Raw genomic sequence first — 23939 nt, 5'->3', positions numbered from 1 at the left:
GCGCGCATCCCAAATGGCTGATAAAACAGCATTCAGTCTGTTGTGTGGTCATGTCTCCTTTGAAATAAGTCTCATATCCAACGTGCACTTTGTCTTTTTCTGTTCGGTTACTGGCCTCTGTCAACAAGTACTATCGCAATACAGAACGAGTGAACACTATAGCACTGAAACAGATCCAACACCACCACGCCGCCCTCGCGTCTGTCCACTTCATTATGGATTCAATCCTCTACTCCATCCATCCATCCATCCCCGTCCATAAGCCATCCATACCCATCCCATCCCACCGCATCTATCCATTCCAAACATCCCACCCACGCCATCCACGCACCCATGATGAATCCAGTTCCTCTAATAATACCATACCCATCCCTCACATCCATCCACCTCATCCATCCCATCCCATCCATACAAAACATCCACCCACATCCACCCACCCACCCGCCCGTCTGTCCACCCCCATATGGATCCATTCCTCTATCCATTCTTCCATCCCATCCCCTCCATCCATCCATCCATCTGTCCATCTCCACACATATCTACCGAGCCTTCTGTCCATCCATCCCCATAAATATCTGCCCACCCGCTCGTCCATCCATCCATCCCCAAACACATCCATTCCTCTATCTACTCTCTGATGACCATCGTCTCCATCCATCCATTCACTCCTGTAGACACCCATCCATGTACCTATCTCTTCATCCATCTCTTTCCATACACATCATTTCATTCACTCAACCTGCCCCATGCACACCGATCCAGCTATCTCTCTGTCTATCCATTTATCCATCCATCCACCCACCCACCCCTATCTGCTCTCATCTCTAGCCTTTGAATGGCTGGCAATCTGCTTGTGGACGCAGGACTTTTGGAAACATCTTCTTCATAACGTCCTGGGTCAGTGTTCGACGTCCATGTCACGCGGGAAAGAAAAAGGGGTGGGAGGGAAAGGAGCTGCGCCCCTGGAGCAGCCGCTGACCTGTGACGGTGTCGGTGGAGATGGGGCCGAGGCGCTTGCGGCCGGAGATGCCGTAGAGGTTGAACTTGTATCTGCGGGAGGGGGCCAGGTTGGTGATGGTGACCGTGCGGGATCCCCCGTCCACAGGCAGCGCCTGGGGTTTGCCCTCCACGTCCTTGTACTGGAGGAGGAAGGAGTCGAAGTCCCCGGCCTGGACAGTCCAGGAGAGCAGGGTGGAGTCGTGGGTGACGTCAGAGGCCAAGAGCTCCCCCAGGCTGGGCTGGATGGTGAGTTCTGGCTCCCGCGGCTCCTTGGCTGGAACAAAGAGGTGGGTAAGGGCATGGCTGGGTTAGGGTGGCTGACCAGGTCCTTGGGGGGCCGGGCGGTTCCTGCCCAGAGGGGATCAGCAGAGAAGATCAGTGGGACGAGGGTGCAGGGAGCCCAGGGACACAGCTGGATCCGGCTGCTGGGAGGGAGAGCTGGGGACACACAAAGGGACGGGCCATGTCTGCAAAGAGGATCCCACATTCCCAGGTTCCCCGTGGCCACCACACCTCCCTGGAGGGGTCGGCCCAGATCAACCGGCACGAATCTCAGAGCGAGTTGGGCTGAGACAGGAGGGAACGAAGAACAAATGAGAGGGAAAGAGAAGGGCGTGAACTAAAGTCACCAATGTCAATGGAAAGATCCCCCTTGACACTAATCCATTCCCGACCACTCCTCCACCCATCCATGTGCTCACCCACCCACCCACCCACCCATCCTTCCCCAACCACTCCTCCACTCATCCCTGTGCGCACCCACCCGCCCATCCATCCATCCATCCTCAACCACTCCTCCACTCATATCTGTGTGCACCCATCCACCCACCCGCCGGTCCATCCATCCATCCCCTACCACTCCTCCACCCATCTCTGTGCGCACCCACCCACCCATCCATCCCCAACCACTCCTCCACCCATCCCTGTGCGCACCCATCCACCCATCCATCCATCCCGAACCACTCGTCCATTCATCCCTGTGTGCACCCATCCACCTATCTGCCCGTCCATCCCCAACCACTCCTCCCCACTACTTCTCTGCAATCCGCCTTCTCAACTCACTTATAGCTTTCTGCTTTTTCTAATCCCTCGATGCTGTCCTCCCCTTGGCCTACAATCCCATGGATTTTTTTCCCCTCTTGGGATGCAGGCTCCGACAGTTTCCGCAGCTGCGACTTAAGTAATTCCAGGCCCCATACTAATATAATTCCTCATCAAACATTCCTCCACTACACTTAACTCTTTAAAATTAGCCCTTGAAGTCGAAAACCTAATCCCAGATCTCGTTTGTTTTCCTTCATCTATGTTGAACTGAATCAGCTCAATGATCGCTCGAACCAAGGTTGTCCCTACCCATTTCTTCTACAGTCCTCACTGCTCACCAAACCAAATCTAAATATGGCATCCCTCTCGTAGGTAACTTCAACTACTGATAAAACTCATCCGCTAATCACACCAGAAAAATCGTGACCATATTATTCTTGCAAGCACTTCGCCTCCAGTCTATATCTGGAAGTTTGAAGTCTCCCATGATCAACACTTCCCTTAGTTTTACTTCATTAAGACATTAAAGAGGTTCTATCCATATCCAAATCCAGATCCCGGCGTCTGTAGCACACCCCAAGCATATCTCAGGGGAAGCTCTAGTAGCTTTTTTACCACGTGATGTTTGCCCAGATAAACTCTGTCTTAACCATTCCATCACTTCTTATTTCATTACAGTTAACCTCTCATTGATGTACAATGCTACTCCACCACCTTGCCTTTCTCCTGTCTTTTCTAAACAGCACATAGCCTAAAACTGTACTCCAGTCATGAGTACCTATTCCAACTGTTATCCTATAAAAAATCCTGCACCAGTAGCTCAGTTCCTCCATCTTGTTACCTAGGCTCCTCGCATAGTGTACAACTTTTAATTTCCACAGCTTTGGCGTCAAGTGACATTCATTACCCCAGATTCAGATAGCCAAGAACAGTTTACTCCGCTTTTCCTCTTGGGTCAATTCTTTTGGTCCACAAGCGTAATCCCCTCTCATTGTTTACTTCCTCCTCCAGGTTAAATTCCGGCGTGGAGATCTCCTGAACATCTCCAACCATCTTCCCCAACTTCCTAGTTTAAAGCCACTTAATGAGGTCGGCGAGCCTCCATCCTACGAAGTCTATTTTCCTCCTTAGTTAGAATGAAGTCCATGCCGAGCGAACAGTGCCGTCTGTCGTAAATGCTTCCCAATGACCGACATCCAAAGCCTCCTTATAGCACCACTGCCTGAGCCATCTGTTAATCATCATAATTCTTGTCGCGCTTCTTTGCCTCTCTAGGAACGGCAGAATCCCACTGAAGATCACCTGAGCCTGATTTCCTTGAGCGTCTTCCCCAAGTGTGGCATACGTCCTCCTTGATACAGTCCAGCGAGAACTAGCCGTATCATTCCTTCCCACATACAGTAACAATTCTTCCCGCTCCCGCTAGGACCTTTTCAGCCTCAGGCCACATCCGTATTTAGCCCCCGGCAGACAGCACACCCTTCGTTCTCCCGATCAGGTCTAGTTACCGCTGTCTATTCTTCTCAATAAAGAGTCTCCAATCACGTACACTTGCCGTTTCCTGGCGACAGTGTGATCTCCGTCGTATCCCCACACCAGCTGCCGCAAGTCCTCTCGATTTGTATCGCCCTTGCAATCCTCCTAGGCTCAACTTGGTGTCGCTCCATTAGAATCCTCCCCTCCTTCTGCAGGATAGCTGCTCCTTGCCCTCGTCTCCTTCAGCGAGCCCCCAGCTGAGCTCCATCTTCATTTTCCAACCCAGCAAATCTGTTCCTGAGTTATATTTCTCCGTCACTGGCCCGTCTTTCCTCTGCCTGGTTCTCCTAGTCACATGCTTCCACCGTCCATTTCCTCACCCAGCAGCTCCTCAGAATTCTTTGGTCCTGCTTCCATCTGCTCGTCTGCGCTTATCCCTGTACTCATCATGTCTGTGTTCCATCATCTGCTCAACCTCCTTCTAAACTCAGCCAGAGTTTCCACCTGCATCTCGCGTCCTTCTTATTTCTTCCAGCAGCTTCTATCAAGCGGCACTTCATGAGACAAACTCCTTCAGGTGCCCCCTCCAGGACCATGTACATGCCACAGCTACCGCATCCGTCTCCTCAGTGTGTCTCTACCTGCTGCCTCTGTATCAGTCATAGCCTTCCAACTCTGTGCCTGGCGTCCAAGCCACACCCATACCACAGGCCCCACAACAAGCACCGGCTGCTGGCAGACCCCTGCCCCTCCCTTTTCTGGCTTGTTGGGTTTCTATGCTTTAGTCTCCTCTGGAACCTCCCCTGGAAACCCCAGAAACTCCCCTGTTAGCAGCTCTTTTTGCTGGCTCCTGTTAGCATAGAATCTTCGAGATCTCTTGGAGATGGTGAGGTCCAGAATACTGGAGAAAGGGCAAAGATGGACCTATCTTTAAAAAGGAGACCAAAACCTGGGGAATTATAGACCAGTCAGTCTAAACTTGATACCTGGAAAGATCCTGGAACAAAAATCAATTGGTAACCACCAGGAGGATCATAGAGTTATGAGGAATAACCACATGGATTTGTTAAAACCAAATTATGCCATACCAACCTGTTTTTACTTCTTGACAGGATAGTGCCTAATGGATGGGGGAAGTAGTAGTTGTGATATAATCTTGATTTTTAGTAAGGTTTTGATGCAGTCCCCATGACATTCTCATAAACAAACTAGGTAAAGTAGTCTAAATTAATTTCTATAAGTGGGTGCAAAACTGTCAAAAGATCATATTCAAAGAATAGTTATCAGTGGCTCATAGTCAAACAGGGAGGGCATAACTAGTGCGTCCCACAGGAGTCAGTCCTGGTCTAGTACTAGTCAATATTTTCACTAATGACTGGATACTGAATGGAGAGTATGCTATAAAATTGTGCAAATGACACCAAGCTGAGAGGGTTCGAACGAATGAAATTCAATCAAAATGACCTTGACGAATTGGTCTAATTCAAAGAAGATGAAATTCAATAACAAATACAAAGTGTTTCAAGTAGGAAGGAAAAATCAAACACACAGCTGCAAAATGGGATAACTGGCAGGTTGTAGTGCTGTTGGAAAGGATTTGGACATTATAGTGGATCACAAATTGAATATGAGTTAACAATGTGTTGCAGCTGTGAAAAAAGCCAATATCATTTTGACATGTATTACAGGAGTGTCTATGTAAACAGGGTGATATTATTCTCGCTCTGCTCAGAACTGGTGAGGCCTCACTGGAAGTAGTGTGTCCAGTTCCGGCTGCCACACTTTAAGAAAATTTGAACAAATGGGCGAGAGTCCAGCGGAGAGCAACAAAAATGACAAGGATTTAGAAAACTGACCCCTGAGAAAAGTTAAAAAACTGGGCATGTTAGTCTTGAGAAAAGAAGCAATGTGCTCCCCATCCACTGAACTAGACACAAAGTAATGGCTGTGGCAAGGGAGATTTTAGGTTAGATATTGGGAAAAACATTCTGACTATAAGAGTAGTTAAGCTCTGGAATAGGTTTTCAAGGAGGTTGTGGAATACCCATCACATGGAACGTTCTAAGAACACCTGTCAGGATGGTCAGGGTTTACTTGGTCCTGCCACAGCACCGGAGATGAATTAATGATTTCTCAAGGTCCCTTCCATCCTTATGTTTCTATGATTTGATGGGCAAAAGCACATTATTTCCCCCCAGACCTTGTTCTTAGAAATAGACAAACCATTTACAAAATTTTAAACTTTAAAAAAATTTTAAAATGCTGAAACTTTAAAAAAAAAAAAACATCATTCTGAGACGGCACCTGGACTGGAAAAAATTGGCCTGAAATGGCTAAAAAATAATAAGCAACTAAAAGAGGATCTGCAATCAGGATGGATTTGATAAATCAACAATGATTTAAATCACGATTTAAAACACTAGTCAGGAAGACTTGATTTAATCATGGATTTCTGCATAAAAGTGCATTCTTGTTGTGTTTATAACCTTAAATACATATTTTCACAACTCAAGAGATAGATGTAGGTTCATTTTTAGAAGGTGCACACTATACATTTTTAAAGTGATTTATTTGAAAACTTTCGATCAGTTTTACAGCTATATTAGAAAATGAATGATTGTCTGGTTTTTCATTTACCAAAGGTAATTGAAGCAGATATTATATGAAGTCATTGGGAGGTGACTATCTCCAATTCAATGTTAATCATTAATATTGGAGGGTTTTTCTTGCCGTGCTCTGTTAGGAGGAAACATCACCAGACAGACATTTAATTGTTTTATTTAACTAAAACAATGATGTTATGTAGTCTGGGATTTTTTCTTCAACAGCAAGCATATTTAACAAACAAGCATATGAATTTTGAATTTAGTTCAACATTTAAGTTTTTTAAAACTGGTTTATTTGGTTAAAATTGGTTTTAACTAAAATAGTTAAAGAATATTTTTTTAAAAAAACACAAAAATTAAATCAACTATTCAGCCAGGTCAGCATGAAGAAACTTTAAATATGCTTCTTCAGCTAACTCAGTTGTCTTCACCTTCTTTTCCTGTTTGTTCATAATCTGGAAAAGAAAAACAAGCTTTCCTGCTTTTCAGGTCCCAAACGATGTCTCAATTTGGAATGATTAAGTCCAAAGAAGAAAATTCCTTTCTACACCGGCAAAAGAACTACTGCTGTTAAAAGTGAGATTATCACTCCAACAGCTCTCTGAATCCAGTGCTTCAGTGACTCCCACCCAGTTCACTGGTGTGACTTTCTTTAAAACATCGTCAGCAAACATATTTCTTGAATGGTTCACCTTAGTCTGAAGTTGATTATGTTGGCATTATGAGGATGATTGCTGGATGTCCATGTCATAGCCAGTTCCTCTTCTTCAGCAGTTAAGGTTTGACCCTAGTTGCGATATTGAGAATATTTGCAAGAAAATGAACTGGAGATAGTGCTTGTCCATTCATTTTTTAATGCTTGTAATTAACTTTGTCTTTGCATAGTTTCTCTTTTTAAGATCTCACTCAGTTCCTGCCAAATTTCAACAGCATCAGCAATAAAACAGCTATTTCCCTGCATTTTGTTCAGGCTACAGAAATAGGCTTCAGGGTACTCACATGGTGTTCAACATTTATCTTAAGCCTAATTTTGAGAACTTGGCTGTGACGGTGCCATCTATTTTTTCATGATTTTGTTCACAAACTGTCATCAGATTAAGCCAATTCTTGATATAGTGCTCAAAAAGTCCACTACTGAGTTTCATTGCACGTCTTGTGGAGAGTTAGCTTGGTCTTCCACTTTTTCAGACGCTGCTGCAAGTGGTTGATTTTGCAATTTCAACATCATTAGCCTTATTTCTGGACGCTGAACTCTTCAGCTAGAGGTGCATCAAATGAGCACTGTTACACACTCTCTTCACTCTCTCTAAATTTCTTCTCATCATGGATACATTTGTGCATTGTCTGTGACCAAGCTGAATACTTGACATTCAAATTTTTTTCCACAGTTTGTTATAGCTTTTAATAGCTTTTACTGCTGCTACTTGTAAGTATTCTGCTGTGTGTGCATTTCCTGATGTATCTATTGTTTCTGTATGAAGATATTCCTTCTAGCGTTGTACCACAAGCACATACCACAGAGTCATTGTGGACATGCTCACATCCCATCAACTCAGGTTAAATTTGACCCTCTAGACCTTTGCACACCGATCAATTTCCTTTCAACAGCAGCAGAGAATCCTGTGGCACTTATAGACTAACAACGTTTTGGATCATGAGCTTTCGTGGGTGAATACCCACTTCATCAGATGCATGTAGTGGAAATTTCCAGGGCAGGTATATATACTAGCAAGCAGCTAGAGATAACGAGGTTAGTTCAGTCAGGGAGGATGAGGCCCTGTTCTAGCAGCTGAATGTGAAACCAAGATAGGAGAAACTGGTTCTGTAGTTGGCAAGCCGTTCACAGTCTTTGTTCAATCCGGACTGATGGTGTCAAATTTGCAGATGAACTGAAGCTCAGCAGTTCTCTTTGAAGTCTGGTCCTGAAGTTTTTTTGCTGCAGGATGGCCACCTTGAGGTCTGCCTATAGTGTTGCCAGGGAGGTTGAGAGTGCCTCCTACAAGTTTTTGTATATTGCCATTCCTAATGTCTGATTTGTGTCCATTATCCTTTTCCGTTAAGACTGTCCAGTTTGGCCGATATACATAGCAGAGGGCATTGCTGGCAATCGATATATACATTGGTGGATGTGCAATGAATGAACCGGTTGTTGGTGTGGCTGATCTGTTAGGTTCGCGTCTGTGTGGTGTCGCTGGTGTAGATATGTGGGCAGAGTTGGCATCGAGTTTGTTGCATGGATGATCTCTGAGCTGGAGTTACTATGGTGTGGTGTGCAGTTGCTGATGAGAGTACGTTTCAGGTTGGCAGGTTGCCTGTGGGCGAGGATTGGCCTGCCACCCAGGCCTGTGAAAGTGTGGGACATTGTCCAGGATGGGTGTAGATCCCTGATGATGCATTGGAGGGGTTTTTAGCTGGGGGCTGTATGTGATGGCCACTGGAGTCCTGTTGGTTTCTTTCTTCAGTTTGTGTTGCAGTAGAGGCTTCTGGGTAATGTCTGGCTCTGTGATCTGTTTCCTTATTTCCTCGTGCGGGTATTGTAGTTTTGAGACTGCTTGGTGGAGATTTTGTAGTGTTGGTCTCTGTCTGAGGGGTTAGAGCAGATGCGGTTGTACCTCAGTGCTTGGCTGTAGACAATGGATCGTGTGTATGAGCGGAAGCTGGAGCACGAGATAGGCATAGCGCGGTAGGTTTTCGATATAGGGTGGTGTTAATGTGACCATCCCTTATTGCACGTGTGCTCTAGAAGTGGACCTCCCGTGTAGATTGGTCCAGGCTGAGGTGATGGTGGGGTGGAAACTGTTGAAATCGTGGTGGAATTTTTCCAGAGTCTCCTTTCCATGGTTCCAGATGATGAAGATGTCATCATGTAGCATAGGTAGAGAGGGACATGAGTGGACGAGAGCGAGGAACGTTGTTCGCAGTCAGCCATAAACATACTGGCATATTGTGGGCGTGAAAAGCCTCCTGTCCCAGATCTGGACTTTAGCGTCCAAATCTGGGTGTTTACCTGAAACTCCCCAAGCTCACTACCTGCTTGGTATATTTTCTCGCTGCCACCAACTAGGACTATTGGGGTTCCTAGTACCCCCCCCGAGTCACCGCAACCTTCCCCTGGGGGACCCCCAAGACCCAGAGCCCTGGTCTCTCTCTTCTCTCTCCAGTTCCCCCCCCTTCCCTGGGTTAGCCGTGCGAGACTAGACTTCCCTCTTGAATACAACCGGAGAGGCAATCTAGCGTCCCCGAGGCTATGCATTCACAGCTAATCACAGCTACACACAAGGAGTTCCCCCTCCTGGTCTCTGTAGCAGTAACTAGAGAAAAACACTAACACGGAGAACAGAGATGATTTTTTCTCTTTCCCGTAGCCTGCTCTTTCCTGGCAAACATGGAAAAGCCCACAGCCTGGCTTTTCCCTTCCCTTTGCTCACTAGGAAAAGAAACTCCCAACAGTTTTCAAAAGAACTTTATAAAAAGAAGAAAATACAAAACAATATCTTGCATTAAGAACTCAATACAGGCTCTTGCTTATAAGAAATAAGAAATAAACAGTCTGATTTAAAAGATAGCCCGATTAAACCAGTCCAGCAAATCACATACATGTAAATACAACAGAAAGCTCATCATAGGCCGATTACTTTGCTTTCCTTTGTACTCACAGATTTTAGGAGAAACTTTGAGATAAGATGGAGTTAGAAGAAAACTTGTTTACCCATAGCCGAGGAAACAACAAAGACCCCCGAGTATACAAATCCCACCCTGACTTTAAACAATCCAGTTCTCTGATTGGTCCTCTGGTCAGGTGTTTGGTTCTCTTTGTGCCCCTTTACAGAAAAAGAAAATTTAACCCTTACCTTACCTATCTACTTATGACGGGCCACGCGGGTGCCCATAGCAGTGCCACTGATCTGGAGATATATTGTAATCAAATGAAATAGTTGTGTGTGAGTATAAAGGCACAGAGCTCAGCAGCCAGTTGTGCTGTGGCATCATCAGGGATACTGTTCCTGACAGCTTGTATCCATCTGTGTGTGGGATGTTGTGTAGAGAACCTCTACATCCATGGTGGCTAGGATGGTGTTTTCTGGAAGTGACCAATGCATTGTAGTTCTCAGGAAATCAGTGGTGTCACGGAGATAGCTGGGAGTGCTGTGGCATAGGTCTGAGTAGAGATCCACATATCCAGACAGCCCTTCAGTGAGAGTGCCAATGCCTGATGATGGGGCGTCCAGGATTTCCAGTTTGTGGATCTTGGGTGTAGATAGATAACCCTGGTCGGGGCTCTAAGGGTATGTTGATTTGTTCCGTGTTAGTGTAGGAGTGTCCTGAGTAGATGGTGCAGTTCCTTAGTGTATTCCCGTGGGATCGAGGAAGTGGCCTGTAGAATTTGGTATTGGAGATTTGTCTGGCAGCCTCCTTTGGTAGTCAGACCTGTTCATGATGACAACAGCACTCCTTTACAGCCTCTTTGATGACAATGTCAGGGTGTTTCTGAGGCTGTGATGCACTGCGTTCTGCACGACTTAGGTTGAGGCAAGCGGTGTTGTTTTCCATTATCTGCCTGTGCACGTCGGCGGAAGCATTCATGTATAGTCCAGGCTGTCATTCGATCCTCAGGAAGAGTCCATGTGGAGTTCTTCTTCTTGTGCTGTTGGTGGGAGGTACCTGTGTACAGTGCACTGTTCAGTGTTGTCCTGGAAGTATTCTTTGAGTCGGAGACGGCGAAAGTAGGCTTCCAGATTGCCACAGCTGTATCATGTTGGTGGGGTGGCAGGCAGAAAGAGAGTCCCGAGATAGGACAGACTTCTCTGGCTGAGTGTGTAGTGGATAGATTGACGATATTGCTGGGTGGTTAGGGTACCAGGCGTTGGTGGCCCCTGTGGCAGCAGGAGTTTAGACAGCTTACAGTCTTTTTTTCTTTTGTAGAGAGGTGAAGTGAGTAATGTAGATCTCCTGTCTTATTTTAGTGAAGTCCGTTTTTAGGAAGTTGGTTTTTATTATGAAGTCTCCAGGTTGAGGCTCTTTTTGATGTTTTCCTGTTTGCTGTTATGGAGCGTGATCAGGTGGTTCTCAGTTTCTCTACAGAGTATGGCATAATCTCTCACTGTGGTCTGTGTAGTATGTAGATAGCAGTGGATTTTTTACCTTTAGTCCATTTGGTATGATGTCCATCCGTTTGCATTTGGAAAGGAAGATGATATCTGTCTGTATCATACATTTTATCCAGCAGTTTGCCTGCGATGACATCTCTGTTGGGTGGACTGTATCCTGGTCTTAATGACTGAACCATGTTAATGAAGTGTGGGTTCTCAATCATACAGAAAGGAGAGTTTGTTGCATAAACAGGGCAATTTTTCCATCAATTACCTCTTTTTGTAATCTGCTCGTTCTTATCACAAACTTATCTATGGTTGTTTCTGGATGATGGAGGATTTTTTTTCTTTTTGCTATAGATGATATTCTGTGGCTATGTAACATACATGATGTACTGAAACACTATCATTGGAAAATAACTCTGGAACCATAGAAAATGATGGTGATCTTGAAGGTGGATAGACTTCAGAATCCTGTATTATGAGGATGGATTCTCCTAAACAAAATAATTCAGTGCAGTTATTTAATTATTATTACCATACTGTTTATTTAGTATTACTCATTGCATTCACTGACAGTACTACTTTAAAGGGAAGATCTGCCTATTTCAGCTATTTATTTTTTATTACAACTGCATCTGAAATGATAGTATCATGGAGTAACAACTATATTTTTCGCTCAAACATGAGAATTCAAGAATAGTCCAGAAGGCAGACAAGCCGTCCTTAAGAAAGAAGTACACCTTTACCCCAATATAATGCAGTCCTTGGGAGCCAAAAAATCTCACCCCCCACTCTCACACATACAGGCACTCACCAGCATCAGTGGGAAGCAGAGCAGCCCGGCCCCAGTCTGCTCCACTCTGCCAGCTTCCAGCCGTGGCACTCCACTTTCCACCATCCGTGAATGCGGGGAGGTTGGGGAAAGGATGCCCCCCGGCACTCACTTGTGTTGGGAAGGGGGCGGCTGGGGAAAGATGGAAAGTGGAGTGCCACGGCTGGGAGCTGGCGGAGTAGAGGGGGCTGGGGCCAGGCTGCTCCACTTCCCGCCGCAGGTGAGTGCAGGGAGGTTGGGCTAAGGACCCCCCTCCCAAAAGTCCCTTCCCACAGCCCCTGGCCCCCAGGCCCGGGGGAGGCGTGGTGGGGGGCGAAAGTCCCTGACCACCCCCAAGACCGTCTGCCTCTTATCGAACCCTTCGGCCCCGGCCTGGCCTGGCACCTTTAACATGCTGCTCAAAGCTTGTATGCGCGTTGTATGCGAAACCTCGTTATATCTGGGTAGAGGTGTATGAAATAAAAAAGTTTACCAACCTGAAGTTCCTGCATGTTCAGACATGTTCCTTTCATCATCTTCAACGCAGCTTCCTCCTGAGAAGGAACACTTCTCATGATGTTGTTTCATTCGGGCAAGCAGGCCTTGCATTTCTTCGTTGCACTGTTTGCATTTTGCACACATGCCTGTCTTACCCACAGGTAGAGGAACTTCATTAAAATATTCCCAAATTGGGTCTCTTTTACAGCATGCTGCCATTATAGGTTTTCCCTTCTAGTAAGAGAATGGTATGGTAGATCTCAAATCAATGAAGCCTACACTCAGAAAGACCTCAAGACTTCTGGAATATGTTGCTCAAATAGTTTCACTTTTGTTTCTACTGCCTGTCCCTCCCTTCTCCCATTTATCTGCAGAGGACTTCTTCTTGTCCAGATCTATTGTGCCCCCAACAATCTTCTATTCATTGAACCTCTTGAAACTTTGAGATTTTAGAGAGAGGTAAGGGATTGACTCTGTGTACACAAATTTGCAGAGAGACAGTAGAGTTGAGGTCTGTTATTTCGCACCTCTCTCTCTCTCTCTCTCTCTCTCTTATTTATTTAAAAGGATTTTTGCTGTTAACAAGCATATTATCTCTGGAGACACAAATCCACAGTTTGAGAACTGCAAAACTAAGCATCTCTGATGGTATCTTGTAGACTGAGCACTGAGTCCCATTGGGTAGATAGAAAGATTAACCTAAATAATCTATACAGGAGCCCCTGGAACCCTATAAAATTGTGTCCCTAATCCATGAACTATTGGAATTAATTTACAAAACTTTTCTTAAACATTATGTGAATATATTGTCTCATACTATAGAATTAGAATTTATAATCCTATTCCATGATGAGAGATCTTTGAGATATAATGTATTTTAATTAAAACTATCTTTAGATAGGTTTTTTCCCTCAAAAAGCATTTTATAAAAAAAAATTCAATTTAAATAAAATCTGATTTTTTAAAAATCATTGATTTTTATCCACCTAGTTGCAATGGAGAGTGTTGGTAGCAGTCTTAACTATTGGTATCACTATCAACTCTTCCTATAATAAATAAGTCCTTATACAGACATCAGTGTGATTAAAACCACCTTTTTATACTAAAAACTGCAAACCAATAGTGGAAATGCATCACAAGAGAAAGGTGTAAACTACAGATCTCAAAAGTGATAAGAAAGATAAAATCTTTTGAAAACCTGAGGTTTTTAGGTGTGTAATGGAGGAGAGGAATGGATTAAAATGGATATCAAAGGAAACAAGTTCCCACCAGGCTCCCAAAAAAAGTACATGTGGACTTAAAGTACAATGGTGGAATCCCTAAAAAGCAGGTGCTGTCACAGCACAGATGTCCATAAGAATAAAACTGTGTCTCTACTATAGCTAGTGTCATATATTTTTTTAAAATACCAGTTAAGCAATTAAAATAAATTAGGGGGATGGCCATGCTGTTCCAGAAATGTGAATTAAAAATAGCCAGTTTACACAGATATGAATGGTTTTAGCATAATAGTATTATCCAGCAGAATTTGGTTTAGGGCAGCAGTCTGTGTGATTAAAGACGTGAAATAAGAATAAATACCAGTGTCTTACTTTCTGAATGGGTGTTTCAAATTAGAAGGAGGGCACTAGCAAGTGGTTACAAATATTTTAACCAACATTGGGTGGATTTATGGATTGCTTTGTTTTCTGTTGTTTTCAATTCTTGATTTTGGCAGAAATTGATAAACATTAAAACATTTCTGATAGCAACATAAAATGTTTCCCATAACTTACAGTGCTGAATTTTTATGAGGATCTTTGATCTGATATAAATTGAATCCCTCTAGTTTTATGCACCTCTTTATATTAACCATTATAATATGCAAATACTTAGCTTTAATGTCAGGCTTACAAAGAAAGAGTATGGTCTGTTGTATTCCGGTTGAGTATCCAGGCTACTTTTCAAAATATTGAGAGAAGCGTTGACTCTAAAACATCTGTCTATCTGCCTACAGTTATTAATCATTCTTTTCCTGGAATTGAATGGCAGTTTATCAGAACAACAATAGCAATAACATATTCAGCATTTCTTAAAAGAAATCATGGGTTCCTGTTTCTTGTGTGCTAAGACCAATTCATGTCACGTAGTATGTAGATTATTCTGTACTTTGACAAAAATAACTTGCAGCTCTTTTAACCAATGAAGGACAGAGAATTTTGAAGCAGCTCAGATATTTTGTGTACTCACTAAATTAAAGGGAAAACATTGCTTTTCTAGTTAAACAGCTGATCACGTCTGTTTCCTTGTCAAGTATCTATATAAATTGGTTGCAAGTCTAAACTATAGCTCAGCATTATCACCACTGATTTGCAGCACAGTAGCAATGGTTTTGTAGCCAGTTGTAGCTGAATTTGGATCTGTCAGGTGGAAACCTGAATAAGCAAAATACTTTGGTTTGGTCAGCAGTCAGCTTTGGCTGTGGTTGCTTTTAGGAATCAAAATACTTTTCATTGGCTTGAAGGTTTTGTCAGTTTTGCATGAAGAGGTACTGACTTTACAGTGAATTTAATTTTACTGTGAATTCATAAGAGAAAAGCAATGCATATAGTAAATCAAAGACTATACAGTAAATCTTAAATCCATTTGCATTTAAAATCTAATCAGTTGTAATTTGTGCTCCAGCATTTTTCCAATATTTCAGTACTTTCCCCTTTATAACTAAGGCCTGGTCTACACTATGAGGTTAGGTTGAATTTAGCCGCGTTAGGTCGATTTAAAAATGACTGCATCCACACAACCAACCCCATTCTGTCGACCTAAAGGGCTCTTAAAATCGACTTCTGTACTCATCCCTGACGAGGGGAGTAGTGCTAAAATTGAATTTACTGGGTCGAATTTGGGGTAGTATGGATGCAAATTGATAGTATTGGCCTCCAGGAGCTATCCCAGAGTGCTCCATTGTGACCGCTCTGGACAGCACTTTGAACTCTGATGCACTAGCCAGATACACAGGAAAAGCCCCAGGAACTTTTGAATTTCATTTCCTGTTTGGTCAGCATGGCGAACTCAGCAGCACAGGTGACCATGCAATCCTCCCAGAATCATAGAGCATTGAACGTTTCTATGCTCCCCCTATCATCTCTGTCCTTGAGGTTATCACAGATTAGAAGGCGAAAAAAACACACTCGCAATGACATGTTTTCCGAGCTCATGCAGTCCTCCTGCACTGATAGGGCACTGCTTAATGCATGGAGGCATTCAGTGGCAGAGACCAGGAAAGAATTAAGGGAGCACAAAGAGCGGAGGCAGGACACAATGCTGAGGCTAATAGGGGAGCAAACGGACCTGATGAAGCGTCTGTTGGGGGAGCAAACGGACAGGATGAAGCATCTCTTGGAGCTGCAGCAAAGGCAACAAGAGCACAGACCCCCACTGCATCCACTGTATAACCGCCTACCCTCCTCCTCATGTTCCATAGCCTCCTCACCCAGATGCCCAAGAACGCCGGGTGGGGAGGCTCCGGGAGCCCAGCCACTCCACTCCAGAGGATGGCCCAAGCAACAGAAGGCTGTCATTTGAACAGTTTGTTTATTCATGTGGCTATAATAAGCAATGTGGCCTTGCCCTTCCCTCCTCCCCCACCCCACACGGGCTACCTTGTCTGTTATCTCATTTTTTTTTAATTAATAAAGAAAGAATGCATGGTTTCAAAACAATAGTTACTTTATTTCGAAGGGGGAAGGGTGTTTGTCTTACAGAGAATTAAAATCAACGAAGAGGGCGAGTTTGCATCAAGGAGAAACACACACAACGGTCACACCAAAACCTGGCCAGTCATAAAGCTGGTTTTCAAAGTCTCTCTGACATGCAGCACCCTTGCTGTGCTCTTCTAATCACCCTGGTGTCTGGCTGTTCAAAATCGGACGCCAGCAGATTTGCCTCAACGTCCCACCCTGCCATAAACGTCTCCCCCTTACTCTCACGGATATTATGGAGCACAGCAAGCAGCAATAACAGTGGGGACATTGGTTTGGCTGAGGTCTGAGCGAGTCAGTAATGTGCGCCAGCGCGCGTTTAAATGGCCAAATGCACATTCTACCACCATTCTGCACTTGCTCAGCCTGTAGTTGAACTGCTCCTTACTACTGTCCAGGCTTCATGAACGGATCCCCCGAGCCGGAGAGCAGAGCTGCAGAGGAAGCGGTGGATGAGGACGGTTAGCAGTCCTACTGCACCGTCTGCTGCCAGCAGCACCCAGGAGGACCAGAACGGATCCCCCGAGGTCGTCGCTGGAGAGCAGAGTTGCATTGGAAGTGGTGGAGCCATACACTATGCCCTGGAGGCTGCTAGGAGCCAGGCAGGGAAGAGTTCCCAGAACCCCCGGCCAAGCTACATGTCCGACAAGGATGGTTAGCTGTCCTACTGCACCCTCTGCTGTGAAGGCAAGGAGCTGCTGCTGTGTAGCAGCGCCAACTGTTGCAGGTGCTTCTGTGTCTAATGCTTGAAGGTCCAGATGGGGCAAGGTACTTTGGCCAAGGCAAACAAGCAAGAGCCCTGGAGCTGTTACATGTGTCAACCACAAAAGTGCTATGGGGTGTTACAGCACTGGCCGGACTGGAATGTGTGGCTGCAAGACTTCTTCATCAGCAACAAAGGACAGGAGTACCATGCACCTAAAATCTAAAAAGGCCCGCACATTTCCCAGAATTATTACCCTTGATAACAGAACGTTAATGATTGCATTTGCTACTTGGATCACAGCAGCCCCCACAATAGACTTGCCCACAACAGCAGTGGTGACGGTGAGCTGAGCAGGCCCCATGCTTGCCTTGGTATGGCATCTGCGTGGGTAACCCAGGGAAAAAGGTGCGAAATGATTGTCTGCTGTTGCTTTCACAGAGCGAGTGGTGGCTGACTACATGTACCCAAAACCACCTGCGACAATGTTTTGGCTCTATCAGGCATCGGGAGCTTAACCCAGAATTCCAATGACCGGCGGAGACTGTGGGATAGCTACCCACAGTGCACCGCTCCGTAAGTCGATGCTAGCCACAGTAGCGAGGACGCACTCCACCAACTTAATGCGCTTAGTGTGGACATACGCAATCAACTGTATAAAACTGATTTCTAAAAATTGACTTCGATAAAATCGACCTTATTTTGTAGTGTAGACATACCTTAAGCGTAAAAGCCTTTATTTGATCTGACAGTGATACATCTGAGATTTACTGCCATCTTCATTTTGTCCTGGATAATCCTGCAGTGCCTAGTACTTGGATTTGCTGGAGACAGCCATAATTTAGATTAGCAAACAGGAAGTTGGACACTTTGAATAGATAGTATTCTTGCTTGGGAGGAAAGCTAGATCATTCACAGAAGTTCTCCACTTCTTTGAACAGCTCTGCAAAGTGGGAGAGTTTGTCTTTTGCCATAGTTCCCCGATTAGATCAGGCTTACATGCTCCAGAAAGCTGCTAATCTTGTAGCCAAAATAGTGCATAGTATCAGATCTATTTATGAGATATGTGTTAATTTAAATGGTCAACGTGGATGGTGTTTATAGACTTCAGTAATCCAGATTTCTCTTTTAAATTAAACTGCATCTGTCTGCTGTTGCCCTCCTGTTTGTGTGGGGCAGGGGGGAGGGAGAGGGAACGGAAAGCCAACAAAATAAAATGAGTTTGGCTTGATTTTTTTCTTCTAATTGACAGTATACTTTTGTCATGTTCTTATTAGCGTTAAATGCTCTTACAACAGGCATGGTCAAAATTCATAATTATAGGGAAATGACCCTTTTTATAATTTTGGGTTAGCAACATGTAACCCTTCATCTGCATTGTGCTTTAGGGCATTTCATCATTCTTTTGTATAACAGTGAAATTCTGTGATCTGCTTTTAAATGGTGTTTCTGTTCAGGATGGTTCATGTTTCCAGAGAGAGAAAATTAGTATTCATTGTTTGGCACTACCATTTAAGAGAGTTTTATATTTGATTTTGGTGGATTGGCTAATTTGTATGAAGGTTGTTGCTTCCTTGAAATATGTGAAAGAACACTTTATTATATTAAAGCTTCAATCCTCTGCCAAACTCTCATTTGAAATAATAGCGAGCATTTTCATAAGGGCTTGATTTTCAAACAGTTGTGTGTTCCGTTGCAATCCTAATTTGCATTGGTAATTAGCACAGTTGCATGCACAAACTGGGTATTTGTATGTGACAACTGCAAGTTATGTACTGTTTGCTGGACAGGCACCTGATTTGTTCATGTATTTTTCTATTTTTCACACAAGTTAGGCATGCACATCCAATTTTTCAAAAATCAGGCCCAAATTACATGTAAAACTAACCATGGAAAAGCATTCTAGGGAAAATGGGAGAAGTGCTTTCACTTGATTTTAAAACTGGGCAGGACAGAGCAATAGAAACTTACTGAAACAATCATCTTAGTCACAGCTGGACTGAACGACCTAGAAGGCTGTTTTCATCTCTGTTATTAAACGTGTCAGCTCAAAAAATGCTAACCGCTCTCTGTTCATTTTTAGGCAATTCGCAGCTTTCAGGTGGCCTTGCACATCTATCCAGCGAGCCCCGAACTATGGAAGGAAGACCTTACCTGGGCAAGAAAGCTGCATGAACAGCAAAAGAAAGCCACAAAGACTAAGGCGATGCAAGCTGAGGCAAAAGAAGCAGATGTTGCCCATGAATCAATCCCAGACTATGATTTTGAAAGTGATGAGATTGTGGCAGTTTGTGCAGCTATCGCGGAGAAGGAGAAAACTGTTTCAGCAACTAAAACAGTAGTGATTGTATCTGCTTCGGGCACAGTAGAGACCATAACTGAGAAAGAGGAATGTTCTACAACCCCCGATGATGCCGTTTTTATCAGAGCCCGATAGTGCAGCATAATCTTTTGCTGGTATTCTTTTGAAATCTAATGTTATTTATCAAGTGTTTGAAGAATTTTTTTTAGCAGCAGTGGAATAGGGTAAAATAGAATGGGCCATTATTTCTGAAGTAGATTTTTCAGAGGAAGAGTGTTTTAAAGAAAATGTGAAAAAACAACAGATAAGCGAAAACCAGAATTCCTGCTGCATCCATACTATCAACTAGGTGTTGATTTTAAAACCCATATTTTAAGACTTCACAAATATAATTTGAAAACACTAATTATATTATCGTAACTGCTTTCATCCAACTCAATTTCTTAACTGCACAGTCTAAACAACATCTGCTGTTCCTCCTGTAATTAATTATCAGTTACTTAAAAAGAAACCGGAAAAGAGAAAGTTGATTTAAGTATTACAGTTCAAGCCTGTTAATAATTAACATTTATAGATCAATGCAAGTGAAGTGTGACTCTGAAAGCTTGTTCTCAGAATCTTTATTTTCAATAGGGAATAGGGTTTTTTATAAAGAAGTTACAGATCACAGATACTCCTTGTAAACCTGGGGTCAGATTCCAAGCCAATGTTCTTAGCTTGACCCATCCCAGTATACTTAAGTATATCTCCTTATATGCCTGAGTACATAAAATGTTAGGAGTCCCCAGTGCACAGTGGGGAATGGATTAGGAATAGATCTTTAGATGCAACTCTTTTGTGCTATGATGATTCTACAGTAAGACTACAAAGAAGGGAATCTATTGCTGTGTTGTTTGGTCATGTTCCCTGTGGTATGGCATTGCACTCATAAAGAGTTAGATGATTTTTGGTTTTTAACAGGCCACTTATTCAGGATAGCATTTATTCTTGTTGCTTTGTGGGGACTGTGTCCGCTTGCTTAAATAAATGAACAAAATACATCTTATGCTGCACACAAGGAACACGGAATGCTTCATTTTGTTTGCTGGCTGGTTAATTCTAAAATTTCAGTAATTCATAATGGGTCTCCCTTTCATGGGTGGGTTCTAATGTATATTTGGGATATATACATATATGGGATATGTGTGTGTATAATCTTTCCCTTCTGTGACAAAACAACATTTAAAGCTCTTTGTTTTGTAATTTGGAAAACGTGTCTTCCCCAGGGCTGACATTCATAGGCGAAATTTCAGCTCAGATTAAATTTTCCTTAATCCCTCAAAGACAGGCTTTATAATAGAACTACTGATAAATCTATACTTGTTGCACCAGCAGGCACTGTAAAACTGTTTTATGATATATGTTAATAAGACCAGCTATACAGCCATGAAAAGGTCATCCTGTTATTGCACAGCCTCAGGAGGATCATTGTTCCACTAAGGTAGTGTTGGCACTGAGAGGAATCAAAGCAGATTTTTCAGGTACAGGGATATTCTCCTACTTGAAGATTTATTCATGGGGCTGCAATTGTACTTGTATGCATTGGTAGGATATATTTGCTATGTCTGACTTGGAGAGAATCGGACTAGATGACCTGATATGTTTTGTCATTCTATGCCTTCCAGTATGTGGTACATTCATAGGTGCAAAGGGTTTTCTTCCTTTCCTCCTGTCCCAAGTTTATATAAACCCATATCTGCTCCCACTGAAATTAGTTGTAAAATTCTCATTGACTTCAGAGGTGCAGTGTCAGGCTCATGAAAAGATGCCCTTGCATACTGTCAACTTGGGTGGATTGCTGGGCCAGGTTTGAGAGGTCTGCACTTACATCCCAAATGTGCAGAACATGTGTTTCCCTCTGATTTGATTAAAGATTGGATTATTACTTGCAGGTAGTGAGGTGAGCAGTAACGTCTTGTATGAGGAAGCACCTAGAACACTTCTTGTGATGATGTGTTATTCCCAAATGGGGAAGTTTGACATCTGGTGGTATGAACCTCAATCTAATGTTGTAGAATGTTTTGTGTTTTGCATGCTTAGGTGTTGCTTGTTGGATATCTCCATGTTGTAAATAAAGCGTGGACTTCCCTGCCCATCGTTGGTGGCTGTTTATTGTGGAAACTGGATCATCAGAGGGAGGTGTGCTGGGAAGGGAGGTGTGCCCCTGATGTTTAGTATGTTATGTAGTATACTTGATCAACCTATTGTCTTTTGTTTCTGAAAGTATTAATATTTTTTGTATTACTCTAAAACATAATCATTACAGTAAAAATTGGTATCTTGACCAATACTTAAAAATATCCAACTTCTAGCCAAAGCAAGAGTTTTTGGTCCCAAAGAGGGAAAGCATTTGACCTGAAAAGGAAATATCCTTGAAACATATTTATGCTTCAACTGCCGGAATTTATTGCCTCAGGTAACTACTGGTAGCAATGGAAACAAAATTGGTATTTTCCACTTTTCAAGGCTTTTTAACAACTTACCCTTTAATATTTCACACCGTAGTTTAGTAGAAAAACTACAGGAAGTGTTTGTGGTTTATCTGTAGGGGCACAATTGTGGCAAGATCAGGCAATAAAAGGATGTTGGAGAACAGTTTTTTGTCTATATATTTTCCATTCAAATATACTCTATACTACATAACATAGCTATGTCACAGAGTTAGAGTTAAAAATTAGAGAAATTAAGATGTAGGCAAGGGTTGCAGCATTTCATCACCATGATAAGTAACTTACACACACTCTCCACAAAACAGATTAGATCAGATCAGGAGAACAGAGATGCTTTCCAGTTAAATTTGAGAAGAGATGAAGTGTGGATGAAGGAGGACTGTTCAGATGACACAAGCATCAGAGTTGGCTGTTACACAAACAGTGGTGAGATAGCATGAGACCAATCAATGCTAGAAAAGTAGCAATTTTCTCCAATGTAATGGGCAGAGCTTGGGACCTGGATGAGAGCTAGCTAGCTGAGGCTCAATTCAGTCAAGACACAGGTAATATTGGTAGGTGTGGGAAGGAATGCAAGAGGTTCTATGACTGAGGTAGTGTCACACAGGTTCACAACTTTGATAGGTCGCTTTAGATCCACATCTAGTCCTGAATGCTGAGATAGCTGCAGTGTTAAAAGTGTTTTCCCTCTCCTCTGTGCCTAGTGAGAAGTCTGACCATTCATTTTAGATGCAGATTGTCATGTCAAGAGTTACTCCAGGCCATAGAACTTCCCCAAAACAATCCCTCAAGCGTATTTTGTCATGGGATAAAAGGGAAGGTCTTTCCAAGGACTAAGAATTGGTTAAAAGACAGGGAACAAAGGGTAGGAATGAATGGTAAATTCTCAAAATGAGGAGGGGTAACTAGTGGTGTTCCCCAAGTATCAGTCCTAGGACCAATCCTATTCAATTTATTCATAAATGATCTGGAGAAAGGGGTAAAAAGTGAGGTGGCAAAGTTTGCAGATGATACTAAACTGCTCAAGATAGTTAAGACCAAAGCAGGCTGTGAAGATACTTCAAAAAGACTCACAAACCTAGTGATTGGGCAACAAAATGGCAAATGAAATTATCATGTGGATAATGTAATGTAATGCACATTGGAAAAAATAACCCCAACTATACATACAATATGATGGGGGCTAATTTAGCTACAACAATCAGGAAAAAGATCTTGGAGTCATTGTGGATAGTTCTCTGAAGACGTCACACAGTGTGCAGCGGCAGTCAAAAAAGCACAGAAATGTTTAGGAATCATTAAAAAGGGGTATAGAGAATAAGATGGAGAATATGTTGTTGCCCTTATATAAATCGATGGTACGTCCACATCTTGAATACGCATACAATGTTGGTCTCATCTCAAAAAAGATAATATTGGCATTAGAAAGGTTCAGAAAAGGACAGCTAAATGATTTAGGGGTCTGGAGGGGGTCCCATATGAGGAGAGACTAAAGAGCTAGGACTTTCAGCTTAGGAAAGAGGAGACTAAGGGAGATACGGTAGAGGTATATAAAATTATGAGTGATGTGGAAAAGTAAGATAAGAGACAAAATATTTACTTATTCCCATAATACAAGAACTAGGGGTCACCAAATGAAATTAATAGGTAGCAGGTTTAAAACAAATAAAAGGAAGTTGTCCTTCAGGCAAGGAGTTCAGCTTGTGGAACTCCTTGCCTGAGGAGGTTGTGAAGGCTGGGACTATAACAATGTTTAAAAGGGAACTGGATAAATTCATGGAGGTTAAGTCCATTAATGGCTATTAGCCACAATGGATAAGGAATGGTGTCCCTAGACTCTGTCTTTTTGTCAGAGGGTGGAGAAAGATGGGAGGAGAGAGATCACTTGATCATTAACTATTAGGTTCACTCTCTCTGGGGCACCTGGCATTGACCACTGTCAGTAGACAGGATACTGGGCTAGATGGACCTTTGGTCTGACCCAGTACGGCCGTTCTTATGTTATCTTTTCGAAAAACATTGAAGCTTGATTTAAAAATTGTCAGTGAAAGAAAAGTCACCACAATCCTTGGTAAATTGTTTAAATATTAAAAATTTACACCTTACTTCCAGTCTGAATTTGTCTGGCTTCAACTTCCATCCATTGTTCCCCATGTCGATACTTATAGATTGCAACACATA

At 43.1% G+C, this 23939-nt stretch overlaps 1 protein-coding gene across 2 annotated transcripts in view; it reads left to right on the top strand.

Annotated features, from left to right (window-relative positions):
- TTC33 (tetratricopeptide repeat domain 33) overlaps window positions 1-21405 on the top strand; it is a 114996-nt gene extending 93591 nt beyond the window's left edge. For both annotated transcript variants that reach the window (XM_075066925.1, XM_075066926.1), the window contains exon 5: window positions 19051-21405. In XM_075066925.1, the coding sequence (XP_074923026.1) occupies window positions 19051-19404 (354 nt within the window). In that variant the 3' untranslated portion in view covers window positions 19405-21405. The remainder of the gene's footprint in view (window positions 1-19050) is intronic.
- The last annotated feature ends 2534 nt before the right edge of the window (window positions 21406-23939 follow it).

Source organism: Chelonoidis abingdonii, chromosome 6, assembly GCF_003597395.2.
Source record: "Chelonoidis abingdonii isolate Lonesome George chromosome 6, CheloAbing_2.0, whole genome shotgun sequence".
Classification (NCBI taxonomy): Eukaryota; Metazoa; Chordata; order Testudines; family Testudinidae; genus Chelonoidis; species Chelonoidis abingdonii.
Note: the sequence above shows the minus strand (reverse complement) of the source record. Positions and strands in the feature narration are given on the sequence as shown.